This window comes from Melitaea cinxia, chromosome 19 (assembly GCF_905220565.1).
Source record: "Melitaea cinxia chromosome 19, ilMelCinx1.1, whole genome shotgun sequence".
In the NCBI taxonomy this organism is placed as follows: domain Eukaryota; kingdom Metazoa; phylum Arthropoda; class Insecta; order Lepidoptera; family Nymphalidae; genus Melitaea; species Melitaea cinxia.
Genome location: NC_059412.1, coordinates 12,216,661 through 12,237,006, shown reverse-complemented (window position 1 = coordinate 12,237,006; position 20,346 = coordinate 12,216,661). Strand labels below are relative to the sequence as shown.

The 20,346-nt window shown below is 36.6% G+C and overlaps 1 protein-coding gene and 2 long non-coding RNA genes across 3 annotated transcripts in view; 2 read left to right on the top strand and 1 right to left on the bottom strand.

The window, feature by feature from the left end:
• The window catches only part of LOC123662584 (probable ATP-dependent RNA helicase Dbp45A), a 29,516-nt gene extending 10,021 nt beyond the window's left edge, over positions 1 to 19,495 (bottom strand). Inside the window, exons 1-7 of the mRNA XM_045597408.1 lie at positions 19,420 to 19,495; positions 18,915 to 19,108; positions 17,525 to 17,736; positions 17,020 to 17,155; positions 4,663 to 4,832; positions 3,176 to 3,403; positions 2,483 to 2,610 (exon numbers count right to left, since the gene is read on the bottom strand). Coding sequence (XP_045453364.1) covers positions 2,483 to 2,610; positions 3,176 to 3,403; positions 4,663 to 4,832; positions 17,020 to 17,155; positions 17,525 to 17,736; positions 18,915 to 19,108; positions 19,420 to 19,495 — 1,144 coding nt within the window. The remainder of the gene's footprint in view (positions 1 to 2,482; positions 2,611 to 3,175; positions 3,404 to 4,662; positions 4,833 to 17,019; positions 17,156 to 17,524; positions 17,737 to 18,914; positions 19,109 to 19,419) is intronic.
• On the top strand, positions 5,801 to 6,580 carry LOC123662586. Its single transcript, XR_006744513.1, has 2 exons — positions 5,801 to 5,868; positions 5,918 to 6,580. It is a non-coding gene; the product is annotated as an uncharacterized LOC123662586 (long non-coding RNA).
• LOC123662585 lies at positions 14,846 to 15,491 on the top strand. Its single transcript, XR_006744512.1, has 2 exons — positions 14,846 to 14,913; positions 14,963 to 15,491. It is a non-coding gene; the product is annotated as an uncharacterized LOC123662585 (long non-coding RNA).
• Positions 19,496 to 20,346: the final 851 nt, after the last annotated feature.

The window sequence follows — 20,346 nt, the reverse complement described above, 5'->3', positions numbered from 1 at the left end:
TGCTGAAAATTACGATAAAGCTATTCAAGCTCTGTATAGCAATGACAAAAAGATTACTGATTCATTAACAAAGATAATTACAGTTTCTCAATCCGCGATCAGTAATGTTAATAACTCTTTGCATGAAATTAACCTGAACCAAGCAAAGTTAAATGACGTCGTTGACCAATTAAAAATGTCAATCATTAATGTAACCCATAAATTTAATACTGTTACTGTAGAAAATATGTTTAATGGTATTCTAAATGCATTACAATCAAGTTTATTTACGTTGTCCTTTAGAGTCGAAGATTTACTAAATTCCATTTTATTTGTAAAAAGCAATATTCTACACCCATCAATTCTGACACCGAATCAATTGTATAATGATATTGTTAATAATCTTAAGTTAATTCCTAAGTATAGAGATTTTCCTGTAAGTTTAGATATAAGCAATATACATACTTTTATTAATATAGCCGATTTAACATGTTATTACCTAAATAATAGAATAATGTTTATAGTTAAGCTTCCTTTAGTAGACCTACAGCAATTTAATGTATATAAAAACATACCTTTACCAACCCCACACGACAGCGACAAGTTGAACTCGTTTGCTATGATTCTTCCTTCAGAACAGTTCCTGGCTCTTAGTATAGATAGATTATCATATACTTACCTTAGTAATCTACATACTTGTAAAAAGATACTTACCGAAACTTACCTTTGTGAAATCACAGATGTCTACGCTGTACTTAATAATCCCTCCTGTGAAGTAGAAATTATCACCCAAGCCTTGTCATCAATTCCTGAAAATTGCCCTTATAATTTTATCTTTGGAGATGTAGATATTTGGCACAGATTAAACAATAATAAATGGGTATTTGTCCAAACAACTATCATATATTATCAACTATCAAAACTATCTATAGAATGTGATCACAATATATTTGAATTTGTAATATCCGGTACAGGTATCCTTAATATTCCTTCTCAATGTACAGCCTTCTTTAAGAATCTAAAATTAGTTGCAAAAACATATCCAAAAATTAATGTTCCCTCTATATCCTCAGACTTTAATATAATTAATGATAGTTGTTGTAGTTTTAATCGGCTTAAGAAAATAAATATTGATATACCAACTCCTAAAATTAAAAGTGTTAGTCTAGATAATTTAAAAACTTTTAAAATTGTATCCGATGAAATAATTGATAACTTGAAAGTTGTTGAAAAACCTAGCAACTTTAATAATCATGTAAGTTTTCCTATTATTAGTATATTATCTTTAATTGTATGTATCTCCTTAGTTTTAAGCTATTTTTGTAAAAGGGGCAAGTGTTCTAAAAAGCTCGTGGTTAATCCTATAACAGAGAATATTACAGATAACGATAATCCTGATATTGAACTTAGACCAGTTTCAACTATTCCGCGTTTACGTACTGAATAATTACTACCGGAAACTTACATTTTCCGTAAGTTTCCCTCTTAACCGGGGGGCTGTTATATACGTGTTATGTATGTAATAACCCTTACACTGGTGCCTCGTAAGCACTTTGAATTGAAGCTTATTAATCTCGAGTCTTCAGGGCTCAGTCTCCAGTCAACATCGGGTCAGACCACTTGCCTTTTCTATTTCCACTGTTTCAAAATAATAAAGTGACCCTTTTTCTAAATCAAGTTCATATTTCCTTTTATTCCTTTTTTAAAAAGGCTCAAATAGAAAGTCGTATAACAGTACGTTACAAACTTAGCCACTTACCCAGTTTTATATAATTATCGTTAATAAATAAAAATATCGCCTAAATAAATAACATCGCCTTTATATATGTCATCGGCTTTTTGAAATATTACTTATCCTTGCTGTGTGGTTACGGCAGTAAAGAATATAGCCACCCTCTCATCCCGTGGGTGTCGTAAGAGGCGACTAAGGGATAGCAAAGATCCAATACCACCATGGAACTAGCGAAGCCGATCGATGGCGGGATAGCCGTAGGATGGCTTAGCTGGATTTTTAAATACACAGACCGAGGACGGGCAGCAGCGTCTTCGGTCCGACAAAGTCAGCCCTGCGTTCACCAACCCGCCTACTCAGCGTGGTGACTATGGGCAAAAACCCCTATGAGTTCGCGTCAAAAGTTTCGGCCCTCAGTTCCCGGCAGCCCCACTATTCCCGGCTACGTAAGATTGCCTGTGTAGGCTGGATGAGTATTGTGGAAAACCGGGATGTCTGGCGCGAACTTGGGGAGGCCTATGTCCAGCAGTGGACTGCAATAGGCTGAACTGAGACTGAACTAAGCGTTATCCTAACCGAACCGACCCTAGTGTTGGACGAGAGAAAAACCGAGCCGAAGTCGGTTTGCTTTCATTAGCGAGCAAACAAAACTATTCAAATGTATGAACAAGACATTAATATTTTCTCCAAAACTTGATTAAGCTCGCCGGTTTAAAAATGAATATAAATAACTAATATATATAAAAAATTAAAAAATAATCCTGCTCTCACCATCAATTTTATACTCGCTGAGCTTAGTTTTTATCTGATCTTCTATCTCACCGAGCCTCAGTATATCGTAGGGCGTTATAATTGATATCGCCATACCGTTGCGACCCGCCCTTGCGGTCCTACCGACCCTGCAAGAGCGAAAATGAAACATACTGCTATTTTATAGAGAAAGTTTGGATTTCTCTTGACTAGTTTATTGGCGTAGTTTGTAGTGAACCTGCTTTCTGCCCCGTGTGTTGTGAGTTCGTTTCCCGCCTGAGTGTAAGTGTAATATTTACGTCGGCTGTTACCTATAACACAAGCATAAAGTTGCTTACCTTAGGAACAGACGAACGTGTGTGTATATTATAAGATATTTATTAATTTAAAAAAGGAGGAAAAGGTTATAATAAGGGGGGCAAACAGAGACCGATGATACCAAATGAAAGTAAATAGCTACCGTCGCTCATGGATATCCACAACAGTAGATGTTACCGGTCTTTTACTATTAGCTACTAATAAAATGGGACACCCCATTGCTTCAGTTTTGAAATACATTATAGAAAGAAAATGGTATGTATATAAGAGCTTTAATTTGCCCAAAGCTTCTTATATCAAAAACTTTTTTAAATTGTGACAAAAAATAAAATTGTGACCCGGTACAGACAGATAAAAGAAATCTTTAAAAAAAACTACTTAAATATATATATATACCTGTGTATATACTCCTTAGGCTCCAGCGGCAGTTTATGGTTTACCACCAAGTCCACGGTAGGTATGTCCAAGCCCCTCGCCGCTACGTTAGTAGCAATTAATGTGCACTTCAAATTACTTCTGAACTGGGTCAGCGCAGACACGCGTTCCTTCTGTCGCATAAAGCCGTGCAGACACACGTTATCCATTCCGATCTCATTCAACATCATTGATAGTACTTGACATTCCCTATGAACAAAATAAATTATATTAAAAACAATTATAAACATCATGTTGCCGAAAAGGCTGAATTATAAGCTATTAAGGCTTATGTGTGGGACGTCTTCCCGCCCGTTGGACCGAAGATCTACGTAAGATTGCCGGCTGAACTGACTAACTGAAGTCTTATCAAGTCAAAACGAGGGATGCAAAAAGTTTTGTAAATATAAAACATTGTGCACCAACGGTATATTTCACGAGTAGGCAAATTTTACATTCCGCGAAATTTTATAAGACAATACATGGATAATATTGTAAACACGACGTAATATACTGATAGCGCCATCTATTAAGAAATATCAGAACTAAAATTAAGTTTGATTTTGTACACTACACACAGGTATATATTGTTTTAAGTACAGTTCTTTGATTTGCACTTAAAAATACATAATAACTCATCATCATTTCACCCTATCGCACCCCATTCTTGGACATAGGTCTCCACAAGTTCGCGCAAAAACGGCGTGAACTCATGTGTGTTGCTCATAGTCACCAAGCTGGGCAGGTGTGTTGGTGACCGCAGGGCACAAATATATAAAGAATAAAAATACATACACAAATATGATTATAAGGTTTAAAGTATAGGTGGACTTATTTATGAATGAGATTTCTTCCATGAGTTGGCCATTGTTATCAGAAAGTATTTCATATAGCTTCCTATATGAAACACTTTCTGAACAACAGAAAACAGCTCGAGAAGTAATAATTTAATGAAAACGAAAAAATCTACTAAAACCTTCACCTACCTATGTACAAAAATGCAACTAAACAATTATATACAACAGAGACATAATACCAGCATGTCAATCAATCAGCAAGAACAGAAGCTCTAGCTATCAGGAAACAAAACTACTGGAGACCAGTATTATTTAGCTGTAATTTTCTGTAAGATTGAGGTATTTTATCAGTCGGGCCCTACACATTATCAACATGACATTTCTCACTGTTCCGTAGCTTAATAACTACAACTTATGAGTATACATAAACTTAATTGACCATTGAGGTAGGCCACAGTAGGGTTATACTGTTAGGTATATCCTGCTCAAAATGTGGAGCAGTCGAGCAGCCCAACTGGGCAAGTACCTCAACCTTACAGATCACAGCTAAATAACACTACTCGCAAGTAGTGGTGTTCCTGTGGAAAGTGAGGCAGACGAAGCTCATGAGGTGGGGAGGACTACATTTATAGCTTACCATACCATACCATACCATAGTCACAGCATACTTACTTTTTAGTATCAGTGAACACAATAATATGTGAACTTGGCTTGGTCTCTCTGTACTTCCTCAGAGTCTGGACCATGTAAACGTCTCGAGCGTACGCCGGACAAACCACGTACCTCTGGTCTAGAGTGTTCACTGTCAGTTGTGGGTCGTTCTCAGACCATGTTGTGAGTTTCTGTAAGTGATAAAATAATATATAATAATTACATATAGCTGAAATTTCGCTAGATTTCGCTAGATTTTTAGAGAAGCATTGGATCAGGTGGATGTAGGTGTCACGGTGAATGGTCAGATTATTAACAATATTCGTTATGCCGATGACCACCGTGTTACTTGCATCTACAATGGAAGAACTTCAGAACCTTGTAGATAGTGTTGAATCTGTCAGTTCAGCTTACGACCTCAGTATCAACGTGAAGAAGACAAAGTATATGACAGTTTGTAAAATACCACCTGCTAACCCCACTCTGTTTTGTAATGGAGAACCACTAGAAAAAGTCAGCAAATACAAATATTTAGGATGCTGGGTCGACGATACGGGGTGTCGCGTCGATTCGCGATATTCCATAGACAACCCAGCTATGACATGTAACATCACTATATTTTGACAGCCCGCCAATTTACCGACCTGTCTGTGAGTATGACATATTTCTTTCTTTTCACATGCGGGTGATCGGCGAAGGTGGACGCGGATTTATAAATGAAAGTAAATAGTGTTTAAAGTAGAGTGTTTTACCTTTATAACAATAAATTGTTATTTAAACTAAAGCCAGAGAAGTCCAACGAGTCACCTTCACTGAAAGCTAAGTACCTAAGTACCTAAGTACCTAAGTATCTAAGTATATAAGTCGTTAAGTATTTGGGTTTCTACCGAAGTATTTAAGCTTGAGTTTCTAAGTATATAAGAATCTATCCTCTAAATGTTAACCGTTTGATTATAGTTCGATATATGACATATATGACTTCTGGTTGTTAATAAATGTAGGAACATAATGAATGATGTCTTCCTAGACAAACTATACTGAAGGATGTCTTCCTTGACAAACTATACTGAAGAATGTCTTCCTTGACTAACTATACTGAAGGGTGTCTTCCTTGACACACTGAGAATGGCACCTCGGTTGTTGCAGGTTGTGGTGCTTGACGCACCAGAGAATGTAGGACCTAATGAATTCCCTTTGAGGGACAAGGACCCCTTGTATTGGGGCAAGGTTTAATGAATTCCCTTTGAGGGACAAGGACCCCTTGTATTGGGGCAAGGTTTAATGAATTCCCTTTGAGGGACAAGGACCTCTTGTATTGAGGCAAGGATTAATGAATTTCCTTAGAGGGACAAGGATCACTAGCTTGAGATGGTTTCACTATGGACACAAGGAATTCCCTCTACAAGGGACAAAGGTTGTTAGGACTAAATATAACCGTGTGGCATGAAGGTGCCAGCCATATCTCGAACTATACCATGAATCTATTGTTTACAGAAACCCAAAGAGAAACGAGGTGACTCTGACCACCCCGGTGGTCAGAGGTCTGACCTCATGTGCCAATGGCGTTGCATACAGCAGCGTCATTGGTATTCTTAAACTTACAGGATGCGAAGCAGATCTCATTGACATGACTAGACATCTCGAGTCATTGGTAACGGAACAGACTGGAGAAGATACCGGATCATGAACTTAGGTGAGTGTGAACACTCGATTTCTGAAATTTATTATCCAGACAATATCCTTTTGTCGCGGTAGAAGTCTGGAAAGCATCATGAGAACAATAATGTAGATAAAACGTCGCGACAAAATATGGTGGAGGTGCTGGGATACGGTATCTTCAAAAGTCTGTTCAGTTCCTCATCTAAAAAAAAAAAAAACAAGAATGACTATTGACTTTATTGACTTATCATGACATATATGAACAAAACATAATGAATAATAAAAGGAAATGTCGGTAAAAAATAAAATAAAATGAAAAATGATGAAATGAAAATAAGGGTTGTGAAAGTTGCGCGTTTACGCGCAGAGATGGCGCTGAGAGTGTACTTTGTACTTGTTTGCTAACAATGTTTTCTTTAAAGAAAGCAAGAATTTCCAGGATTTACGAAAGGCTATACATTTTCAAAAATTGTGTTTGATTTAAATAACTTGTTTATGTGTGTAATAAAATAGAACCTGTACATATTAAAATAATAATAAAAACCTAAATGGTAAAAGGAAATGGCTCGTAGGCGGCGATGGCGGCGTTTCGTTTCCGGTCAAAGTAGAATGAAGTCACATTATTTCATTTAATTACGAAAACACTAGTAATTAATGATTTATTTATTGTAATGTTTTGGAAAATAAGAAAGTGAATTTTAAGTAGTTAAACTCTGAGAAAACTACAAGATTATCAAGTCAAAGTTTAATTAGAATTGTGATTGACGAGTTTAGTGTTGCCAGCACGTGACGAACTCCGAAATGTTCGGGAGAAAATTACGTGACGTATTTATATTAGGATGATTAAGATAAATTAAAAACAGGCTTTATGAGGTAAATACTGTTTATTTACTTTGTGTGTTAACTATTTAATTATTTACGATTTTAAATAAACAATAGAAAAAATTGAGTAATTTGGAGGCGAAAGAAAAGTTCCCTTCGTACACTCTAGATAAAAATTGCGTAAGATAAGTTTTGACTGTGGCAACATTCTTTTTCACTTTGAAATTCGTTGAATCGTTGTTCTGTTGTAAAAAGTTTTACTTTTAACTTGCAAACTTGTAAAATACTTATACTTAATTAGCGAGGTCGAAATAAAAGACCAGCTTAGTGAAAGTGATTAATAATTACGGTAAGTTTTAATGTTTTAAAGAAGTTTTCGTAGTTTTGCAAGATAAACTAGGTGCTGCGAAATAGTCCGTGCGATTGTAGGCGCGGCGTCATGAAAGAAACCGGTAAAGGTTTTTGTAACAAACTACATTACAACCTGGTGTTGGAGTTCTATAATCATCACGTTTATGTGAAGTAAAGTGAGTTCGATCTTGAAATCCATTCCGGCGACACGAACATGGCGGCATAACAACGCCATTGAATTTACGCAGAATGAGAAATATTTTCAATTTAAAAACTTTTTAATTCGCTACCTACCTGGATCGAAACAAAAGAAACATTGTGTTTTGTCTCGTGGTTAGAGAAAATATCGAATCTACGAATATTTGTTTCAACTAACTTTCTAGAAAAAATTAAAGTAGGTACCTAGGTATTTACTTAGGTACTTACTTAAGTCACTTATGAGTAATAAGTAGGTATGTAGTTAACTTGCTGTTTGATATCCAATAAGAATCTTAAGTCTGGTTATTTTTATTAACATAACTTTTTCAAAATTTGAGTTACACTAAGCAGTGAAGATTGTAGAACTTAAGAAACTAAATTGTTATCAAACTAGGTAATCACATGTAGATATGTGTGACTATTCAGGTTGAAATAGATGTCCTAGGATAACTTATCATAAGAGAGCCAGGGTCTGTAGCCCTATAATACTTAACGTAGTGTACATGGTTATATGTACATTATGGTTACTTCAGTGAAAGATTTAATGAAACTATGTTATCATTGTTCTGCATATTAAGTATCAATCTCTGCTTGTGTTTCTATCAGTCATAACAAATAAAACTAAATAAGCTCTGAATTTTGGTGATAAAATTGGCAAAATAAAATATAAAATTATAATTTAAACTTTGATACTTCAAAAAAAAAAAAAGGTAAAATTAAAAGGTAATCAAATCTTTCAGACTAAATAGATGAATAAAATAAATAATACATTTTTAGTTATTGTCATGGATATAAATATTGAAAATAAGGTTGTATTTGTAAATAAGTTTTCAAAGTGTGCGATGTGCCAGGGATCTTGGTACATATTATAGTAAATAGGTGTAGATACTTATATCACTACTTAGAGACAAACAAATCAATACAATGAATGAAATTGAATAAATAAATTGAAAATTACAATTTCATTTTGCAGTAATTTTATCTAATTTACAAATTGTAGGTAAGCCTACAAAGTATCTCATTTTTATCAATTATAAGAATAAAGATTATTACTGTAATTTCAGCAGTCAAAATGGAGGCTGTATTTCTGTCACGCCTCCAGGATATAATAACTCTCATGGAAAGAGTGACTGCCCAATGTGTGGGATTTTTGACCGAGGATCTGGTTGACCAAGATAGAGGAAATGCAGAAGTTGCATGCAAAAAATTAGAAACGTTACACACTAGATTTTCTACTGAGCTAAATAGCTATTTTCGTCTGGTTACTGAACCATCAGCTGATGATATTTCCAAATTCAGTACTATTCAACTACAATCTGAAGAAATCCTCACGGAGCTAACTTTGAAATTACAAAATACTGTGACTAAACCTGAAAGGGTTGGAGATGGGGTGCGAATAAGCAAGCTACCCAAGTTGAGTCTACCTGAATTTAGTGGTGACATACTACGATGGCAACAATTTTGGGACCACTTTCATTCGAATATTGATTGTCGAGACATACCGGACGTCGACAAACTTCTATATCTGAAATCTTCTCTTAAAGGTGACGCTCTCAGAACGATCGAAGGCCTAGAAACGACTAACAAGAATTACCCGATTGCTATAACTATTCTTAGAGAACGATACGGAAAGGAAAGCCAGATAATCGATGCTCACTACGCGGCATTGTATAAAATTAAAACAGCAGATAACACTCCAGCAGACTGTCGCAGAACACTTAATGAAGTGGAACGCCATGTACGAGTTCTAAACTCCCTCGGAGAAAACACAAATCATAACCATCTTCGATTTATAATTATAGAAAAATTTCCACGAGAAATAATCTATGAAATGAAAAGGGCATTGAAGACTGACACAACTGAAGAAATAAGAAAGCAATTAGAAATTATTGTGTCGGCTAAGGAAGATGCCAGTAGAATTACTCTAGAAAATACCAAGGAAATGCCTCACTACACAGTGGAAGCATTACACGAATCGAGCACTTCAAGCTTAAGGTGTAGGCCAAGACCAAAGGAGAAAGAAAATAAATATAGATCTAACAATAATAAGTTCCCAACCAAGAGAAAGAACGAAAACCAGAATTATTCTAAATCCGTAGAACCAGATCGTAAGAAGAATATAATGACATGTATTTTCTGCGGAAACTCTCATTTTAATGGTGAATGTAGAATAGTTAAGACAATAGCGGAACGAAAGGCTAAACTGCATGATCGCTGTTTCATTTGTTTTAAACGAGGACATCAATCTAAAACATGTAAGAAAAGGAATAGGTGTTTTCACTGTGGAACACATGGAAAACACAATCAAGCTCTATGTCCTAAGAAATTCCCAATTAATCCAACGGATACTAAATACATAAAGACTAATACTATGTTGACATCAGAAGTTCCGGTTACTATATTACAAACTGCTGTTGTACATGTAAGAAAAGAAAAGGATACATTTGAACACGTCAAATGTCGTCTACTCATGGATTCTGGTAGTCAAAGAACCTACGTGACACAGAGGATTGCTACATTACTTAATTTACCTGTACAGGAAGAACATCGTCTTGCTGTGTTCACATTTGGAGCCGAACGGCCACAAGAATATGACAGTCCACTAGTAAAATTCCATATGACAACTCGAACAAACAAGGAGAGAGTACTATATGCTAATGTAGTACCCACAATAACACGAGATGTACCTTACCCTAAAGAGACTATTAGTCACTGCGAAAACATCATGTTAGCCGATGATGGCTCACTGGATGGCCGAGTTGATATTCTAATAGGCAATGACTATTATTTTAGCTTCATGTTTAGCGAAAAGAAACAAATAAGGGAAAATCTGTTTCTGGTCAATTCACAACTAGGATGGATATTAACTGGAAAAACTGATCTCGAACCAACAGATGACTTATCGGTTGTTACCTTCTGTCAGTGCCATGGAGCAGGATATCCATACCTCACCGAACCTGATCTCCCACTGAGGAACACGGATATGAAACTTCTCTGGACTTTAGAAGGAATCGGTATAACTGACTCACCAAAGACCACGACGGAGGAAGAAGCTGTTGATCACTTCAACAAAACCGTAAAATATGAGAACGGGAGATACCAAGTCAAGTGGATTTGGACAAAATACCCACCAGATCTACCTACCAATTATGGATTGTCGTTTGGTCGATTAAAAGGTCTTTTGAAAAGAATATCTAGAGAAACAGTTGAAGAATATAATACAATACTAAATGAACAACTAGAGGCAGGTGTGATAGAAGAGGTTGAAAAACCAGGAAACCCATACGTACAAACGACACCACCAATGCATTACCTTCCCCATCACATAGTTAAACAAGAAGGAAAGAGAGGCAGATTAGTATATGATGCCTCAGCCAAAATCAAGGACCAAAGAAGCCTCAATGAATGTCTTTACAAAGGACCATCTTTATTAGAAGATCTAACAGCGTTAATATTGATATTTAGAACCTATAAAATAGGAATCACTGCCGATGTAGAACGAGCATTTTTACAAGTAGGACTTCAAGAGGAAGACCGGGAAGTCACAAGATTCCTGTGGATCAAAGACATTCATAAAGAAGTTACGGAAACTAACATCTCTCATTTTAGATTTACTAGAGTTCCATTCGGGATCATTTCTAGTCCATTCTTACTTACAGCTACGATACGATATCATTTATCTCAAAAGAATAGCGCTTTGCTTAAAGAGATTGCCGATAAATGCTATGTGGACAATTTAATTACAGGAGTACAGACAGAACGAGAGGCTATGGAACTGTATAACCACATAAATAAGACATTTGAAGAGTTATCGATGGATATAAGGGAATGGACGTCGAACAATGAGCGTTTCATAAAGCAAGTTCCATATCATAAAGCAATGAGGGGAAAGGCTGAAACAAAAGTACTCGGATTGAATTGGAATTTGAAAAACGATACCCTAAAATTGAAATATAAAGAGAATACTATTGTCAAAGAAAATACACCAACGAAAAGAGATGTGTTAAGCACTCTTGCTCGAGTCTACGATCCTTGTGGATTCGTATCACCTCTTGTCGTATCTGCGAAACTAATTTTTCAAGAACTTTGTAAAAGGAAACTAAAATGGGACGATAGAATTCCAGAAGACTTAGCTCTCGCATGGTCAGAAGCACTACGACAACTTAACTTGATTATGTCTATTGAGTCACAGAGGTTTGTTGGTATAGAAAAAACAAATACAGATCTTGAACTACACTGCTTTACTGACGCATCAACCAAAGCCTATGCTGCGGTCGTTTATATAGTTACAAAAAATGGAAGAGCATTTCTAATAGGCAAATCGAGAGTAGCGCCTATCAAGGATCAAGATAATTTAAAAATACCGAGATTAGAACTGTTAGGAGTTTTGATAGGAAGTCGACTCCTAAGATATACTGTAAGAACATTACAAATAAATATAAATAAACTTTTTCTATGGACCGACAGCCAGATTGTTATAGATTGGCATAACTCTAATAAATTACTCCCACCGTTCGTTGCAAGAAGGATTGAAGAGATCAAACAAAATAAACATCTTACCTTAAGATATGTACCAACGGAATTAAACCCTGCAGACGTGGCAACTCGACCTAACAAAACAAAATCTGACGTAGAGTATTGGCTAAAAGGTCCAGACTTCATATCGCAAACGTCAAAGACGTGGCCCAGCCAACCTAATCATCTCTTGTTGGCCCGAGAGGGTCTGTCTGAGACAGATGAAATTGAAGTTGCAAATACTGAAGAGGTAAAAGAACCACAAGACTATGAAAAGACTGAAGAGACAGATAAAACCAAATCAAAAGACCCAGAGGAAGACCAAAGTATATTGTTAAAAATCAAAAAGTTACAAGCAGAAAGTTACCCGGAAGAAGTAAAAGGAAAGGTTACAAATCTTAGTAAGAATCTAAAATTATTTAAGGATGAAGAAGGTATATTAAGATGCAAGGGTCGGCTAGAAAACACAGATTGGTCATACGACACAAAATACCCGATATTGATACCAAAAAACTGTAAGTTCACAAACGATTTAATTATAAAGACACATAAAGACAACTATCATGTTGGAGCGAACCACACACTAAGTATTATTCGAAAATTGTACTGGATTCCTCAGGGTAAAGCACAAGTGATGAAAATAATTCGACATTGCTCTAGTTGCGTTAAGCATGGAGGTGGACCGTTCAAACTTCCACCGACTCCTGCACTTCCTCCAGAGAGAGTGAATTATAGCTCACCGTTCACCTTCACTGGAATAGATTATCTTGGACATATTTTCGTCAAAAATACAAATGGTACTGAGAAGAGATGGATATGTTTATTTACCTGTTTGGCTGTAAGAGCAGTACATTTAGAAATAGTTAAAGACCTATCAGCCGAAGAGGGACTTCTTGCTTTAAGGAGATTCATTTCAACAAAAGGAGTCCCAACAATGATCACATCAGACAATGCAACACAGTTTAAGCTTATCTCAGAAATATTAACAAACACATATTGTATCGAAAACAATATTAAATGGAGATTTATACCTCAATTAGCACCATGGTTCGGCGGCTACTATGAAAGATTAGTAGCGCTCGTAAAACATTGTTTGAAAAGGACGTTGCAGAAGCATCTACTCAACGATAGTCAAATTAATACCATAATTAAAGAGATCGAAGCTATTTTGAATACTAGACCGCTTACTTGTGTCGACTCAGAAATGATACATATCTTGAAACCAGCTGATTTCCTAACAATGGGAAAATGTATTACCACGGAAATGACTTATAAAGAAACTAGCTTGGAAGGCACAACAACAAAGGTTGATCTAGTAAGAGGTTGGAAGAGAGGTCAAAAAATTTTAGAAGAGTTCAAAGAAATATTCTTAAACCGATACCTACCCAGTCTTCGAGAAAGGTACAACAATTCTACCAAAGAATCACGAATCACATCACGTTTAGAGCCTAAAGTGGGACAGATAGTGCAGATTAAAGGAAACACAAAGAATCGAGAAGATTGGAAAGTGGGCAAAATAGTATCTCTTGTAGAAGGAAAGGACAAACATTGTAGAATAGCTAAAGTTAGAGCTGACAACAAAGAATATACAAGATCAATCTCACAACTGTACCCGTTGGAGATTGAAGAAAACGATTCTCTACCGTTAGACTCGGTCGAGAATGTTGCTGGTCGTACATCACAGTGTAGTCCTGTTGGCTTCGGGAGCGAATTTCCTATTGAAGAAACCAAAGTTATTGAACAAAATAAAACGGGTATAACAAAGAAATCAAAGGAAACTGAAACGTCACAAAGTGAATTTGAACTTGATGAGGAAACGGAAATATCTCAGAATACTGATGGTGTAACTTTAGAAAATGACGATGTAAGAAACCAATTAATAGAACAACGAGGTAATAAAGACAGTGTAGAGTCACAAGAAAAGAAAGATCAACAAGAAGTAGAATGTGAATTTGAGACAAATGAGAGACCGAGACCGATGCGTGTCGCCGCCACGAGAGCCATAGAAAAGATCCGAGAGTGGACACGCAACCTAGTAAACTTACTTTAATTTTCGCCGTCGGGAGTGTCGCGTCGATTCGCGATATTCCATAGACAACCCAGCTATGACATGTAACATCACTATATTTTGACAGCCCGCCAATTTACCGACCTGTCTGTGAGTATGACATATTTCTTTCTTTTCACATGCGGGTGATCGGCGAAGGTGGACGCGGATTTATAAATGAAAGTAAATAGTGTTTAAAGTAGAGTGTTTTACCTTTATAACAATAAATTGTTATTTAAACTAAAGCCAGAGAAGTCCAACGAGTCACCTTCACTGAAAGCTAAGTACCTAAGTACCTAAGTATCTAAGTATATAAGTCGTTAAGTATTTGGGTTTCTACCGAAGTATTTAAGCTTGAGTTTCTAAGTATATAAGAATCTATCCTCTAAATGTTAACCGTTTGATTATAGTTCGATATATGACATATATGACTTCTGGTTGTTAATAAATGTAGGTACATAATGAATGATGTCTTCCTAGACAAACTATACTGAAGGATGTCTTCCTTGACAAACTATACTGAAGAATGTCTTCCTTGACTAACTATACTGAAGGGTGTCTTCCTTGACACACTGAGAATGGCACCTCGGTTGTTGCAGGTTGTGGTGCTTGACGCACCAGAGAATGTAGGACCTAATGAATTCCCTTTGAGGGACAAGGACCCCTTGTATTGGGGCAAGGTTTAATGAATTCCCTTTGAGGGACAAGGACCCCTTGTATTGGGGCAAGGTTTAATGAATTCCCTTTGAGGGACAAGGACCTCTTGTATTGAGGCAAGGATTAATGAATTCCCTTAGAGGGACAAGGATCACTAGCTTGAGATGGTTTCACTATGGACACAAGGAATTCCCTCTACAAGGGACAAAGGTTGTTAGGACTAAATATAACCGTGTGGCATGAAGGTGCCAGCCATATCTCGAACTATACCATGAATCTATTGTTTACAGAAACCCAAAGAGAAACGAGGTGACTCTGACCACCCCGGTGGTCAGAGGTCTGACCTCATGTGCCAATGGCGTTGCATACAGCAGCGTCATTGGTATTCTTAAACTTACAGGATGCGAAGCAGATCTCATTGACATGACTAGACATCTCGAGTCATTGGTAACGGAACAGACTGGAGAAGATACCGGATCATGAACTTAGGTGAGTGTGAACACTCGATTTCTGAAATTTATTATCCAGACAATATCCTTTTGTCGCGGTAGAAGTCTGGAAAGCATCATGAGAACAATAATGTAGATAAAACGTCGCGACACGGGGAGCCACGGTCTGGAAATAAGGTGCCGCATAGAACAAACCCGTAATGCTTTCTTTGGGCTTAAACCACTTCTATGCAATAAGAAGCTGAACATCGAGCTACGAGTACGATTAGCACGCTGTTACGTTTTCTCCAATCTCTTGTATGGTGTTGAAGCATGGACCCTCACTGAATCGACCTGTAAGAAGGTTGAAGCTTTCGAAATGTGGGTATACAGGAGAATGTTAAGGATATCCTGGAGAGATAAAATAAAGAACGTAACTGTGCTAAGTCGTGTGAAGAAGAAAGCGGAAGTTGTGTACGCGGTTGAGAAAGCTTGAATACTTCGGCCACATCATGAGAAACTCTAAGTACCAGCTGTTTCGACTTATTATCCAGGGCAAGATCCAGGGCAAGCGCAGTGTGGGTCGTAGAAGAACATCTTGGCTAAAAAATCTACGCCAATGGTTTGGGAAAAGCACCCGTTCGTTATTCAGGGCTGCGGATATCAAGGATACAAGTTGCCAAAATGATCGCCGAACTTCGTAAGAAGATGGCACTTTAAGATGAAGAAGAAGAAATTTCGCTTCTTTGAACGCTCGTAGGAACTACTGGTTCAAATAGAAAAATTCATTTTGTGTAATATAGTCCATTTACCAACGAATATTAGGCTATATAATGTGTGTTAGGCTATATAATGTAATATTAGTGGGTTTATTTTTCAGAAGGTGTGGCGGGTGTGGCGGGTTTTAGGGAAGTTGGGGGTGTTGGAGGTGGTGCAGGTAGTGCGGGTGGTGCGGGTGTCGCCGGTGTTGTCGGTGGTGCAGGTGGTGTAGGTGGTGCGGGTGGTGCAGGTGGTGCGGGTGGTGTAGGTGGTGCGGGTGGTGCAGGTGGTGCGGGAGTTGCAGGTGGTGCGGGAGTTGCAGGTGGTGCGGGAGTTGCGGGTGGTGTGGGTGTTGGAGGTGTTGCGGGAGTTGCGGGTGTTGCAGGTGTTGCAGGTGTAGGGGTGCTTGTCGGTGACCTCCTCGTGGTGCACCCTGGGCAACGGGGCGGGCAGCAGTTTCACACTCGTGGCACTGCTGTTCGTCGCGGCTAACAACCGACTCGCGGGAAATGCATTCCGGCGCTCTACATCAGAGTTGTCCCGTGAGCGCATCAGGGGGGGATTCTCAGGCTTACCCAGGTATAGGGGGCACGAAGAAGAAGAAGAAGAAGAAGAAGAAGAAGAAGTGGTGACCATGTAGGAGAAGGATCAGAGCTTAATCCACCACGCTGTTCCAATGCGGGTTGGTGGATATATTCCCTACTATGTAACCTTCGCTATCAGGTGTACACGATAACAACCGGGACCGACTGCTCTCCGAGGCACGGTGGGGAGACCCACAAGGACTGCACAAACACCCAGACCACGGCAAACACCTGTATGACCAATACAAATTTTTGTCACCTGCGGGGATCGAACCCGCAACCGCCAGCGCGACAGCCACAATCCATAGCTGTGAACGTTGCGCCAACATAGCTTATTTAATCTTATTTTATTACTTACACCTTGGTTGAGTGGCAAAATTTTAGATTCTTTCACATCATCAGTGATTGTTGCTGAAAACAGTAAGTTCTGTCTCTTCTGCGGCAATGCTTTGAAAATCGTCTCAAGGTCTTCTTGGAATGATTCACTAAATAGCCTGTAACAAAAGTCATTTATACCATTTTAGTTACTTTTTAAGTATTTTGTAAATCATTCTATTTATAAAAAAAAAATGAAAATAAAATTAAGTTGGTTTGGCTTCTAAAATTTTATTTCATATTTCAGGATGTAATTTTAAAAACTAATCTAATAACATTTTTTTACAAGTTCACCTAAGGCTTCACTATTCATAATTAATCTTGTTTTTTAATATGGCCATATTAAAAATTTAAAAATTTGAAAAAAAAATTTGTTCAAGGCCTGCTATTGAAAAATAACCTCCTAATTTCTAATTTTGACAACAAAAAAATAACGAAAACTTTATTTCTTTTTTCTTCACTTTACTTGACAAAAATTAAAAACAAACCTGTCGGCTTCATCCAAAACTAGGAACTTTATCTTCTTCAAACTGAATGTATCGCAGCCAGTTATATGGTCTGCTAGTCTGCCGGGCATCGCCACTACTATGTGTGGCCTCTTTGCCAGTTTCAAGGACTCTTCGAGCTGATCAGAGCCCCCTGTCACGATACATACTCTTAGATTTAACGGCTTTCCTAATATCAGAAACTGATCGGCTATCTGTAAGCAAACAGAAGTTACATAAAGTAATAACTAATGTTATTTATTAACCGACCTCCAAAAAAGGAGATCAATTTGTATATATATTATAACTTTGTTGTTCATGAACCGATTTTGATAATTCTTTTTTTTTTTTTTTTGTTGGAAAGGAGATATCCCAAGGATGGACCATGATAAGGAAACCGGAATCTGATGATGAAATTCCAGAGAAATTGAGGGAAACCCTCGAAAATCGTAGTGACGTCTAGTGCGTTAGTAATTTTTTTTTTTTCGTATTACATTTCGATGTAACTGAAGTCAGTTTTTTTCGTTTGCGAGCAAACACAGGTATATTATTATAAAACAACTTTTTTGGAGAACGGAGTCATTCCGCGACCATGGTTGCTGTAAATTATCCAAAACGTCGGGCACGTATAAAAACATAATAAACCGTGATAAAATCCGAAAAAGTTTTTTCATTATAACTAGTGAAATTCGCATAAACATTAGAAAACTTTTGTATATTATAATTACCTGACTTCATAGAATGGATGTTCTTAATTTGACTGTATTTTTTTTACCAACTTAAAAAAGGAGAAGGTTCTCAATTTGAGCGTATTTTTATGTTTGTTACTTCAGAACTTTTTACTGGGTGAACCGATTTTGATGATTTTTTTTAATCCAAAACCTCTTTTTTGTTATGTGGTTCCATTTAAATTACAATTTTATCACGACAAGTACATTATGAGTTATCCATAATAATACGCATCACATGACTATTTTTTTTTTTTTTTGTCATGTTCTATTATAACTATATTACTTGTCGATGTTATTGGTTAGTTTTTTTTTGCTAATGAGCAAAGACAATTATTAAGTTCAAATCTTACTTCAGTGTTTTTGCAGTAATCAGCATTTTACTTTACATAGCAAAAAAATTATGTATTATCGTTATTTAATAGTATTTTAATACTTATTTGTTTGTATATAATTGTGTACTGTTTAAATTATACAATTGTTTGTTACAATTAAAATTAAATGAGAACATTTATTTTGCAATATACACTTATTGAAGGTAAAAAAATCAACATTTTTTAAGAACTAACAAGAGGTCAAAGCCGTAAGGTAACTAAAATATAAATAAAGCACCGTACATTGGTGACGTGTCTTGAAACTATAACTATGAAGCTTGTAGTAGGTACCTGATAGGCCAATTCGTGTGTAGGTGTAAGAACCAGAGCAAAGATTCCATAAGGATCCTCAGCCAAACTTTGGAGGATTGGAAGAGCAAAGGCAAACGTTTTTCCAGAACCAGTCTTGGCTGCTCCGATACAGTCGTAACCTTCGAGGATTTTTGATATACAACCTTTTTGAATGGGCGTTGGACTTCGGATACCTAAAAGATTGATATAAAGTACAGGTTTTTTAGACACATAACTATTTTTAATACAATAATAAATTCAAACTAAAACAAAGGTGAGGTTCACCGGTCTTGGACAAAGTATATCCAGCAAATAAGTTATGAATAGATTTTATCAACAGATGGTATAACAGACCATAAGAAACTTAAAATTTTAATTTTTAGATTCACAATTGTGAAAACAAATGATAAATATTTATCTGTTGGACTATCATCTGTCAAATAGTCTTAACGGCAACTTTTGAAACAGATCCTAAGATTGAAAGCTTTTGTACTAAAATATGTACCGAGGCTAAACAGTTGTTTGATAAGCCATTGTTTAACACCTAGTTCCGCAAACTCCTTCCCATCATTCTCGTTCATTGTAATTATTGCTGTTTCAGAAGTATATTTAATCTACACGTTATTTTTTTTACTGATGTTGCCTTTAGAGCTTATTGGTTATGTGGCTCTTCGCTGTTTCAGTGAGCACAATTGAAGTCATCAGTGTTACAGGCAACGGTAAAAAAGACACAAATTAGACCCTTAACCTGAAACAATAAATATTTCAAGATTAAATTAACGTACAATATTTTGAGAAGATCGAGAGCCTTATTTAAGATAAACAAAATGCAAAGAAGTAAATTTGTTTTACTTACCGGAACCAATTATAATAGTATTCACCGATACTAATAAATAACCAATTAAAAAACAATTATTACCACAAAATAAAATATATCAAGCAATAAATAAACACATTTCTCGAATAGCACGTGCGATATACTTGACACATGACATATACAAGTGACTGGGACCGCACAAGTGACGTTATTAAGCATGTTATTTTGACTTTTATCCATTCATTCACGTTCAGTTCACTCCATGGCATTATGTGAGTTAGTGATGCACTCAACTTTACGAAAATCGATACTGATTATCGATTTGTAAAAACGAACGTACGAAAAACATAACTTTTACATTTCACATGTAATAAAATAAAGTTACTACACTTTTAAATACATAGGTCCCAGTGTGGTAAAGGAGATATCTCAAGTACGGTACCATGATGAGGAAACCAGGACCTGATGATGGAATCCCAGAAAAATCGAGGGAAAGAGAGAAAACCTTGAAAATCCACATAACTTTTTACTGGGTGTACCGATTTTGATGATTTTTAATTTAATTGAAAGCCAATGTTTATCATGTGATCACATTTAAATTTTATCGAGATCTGA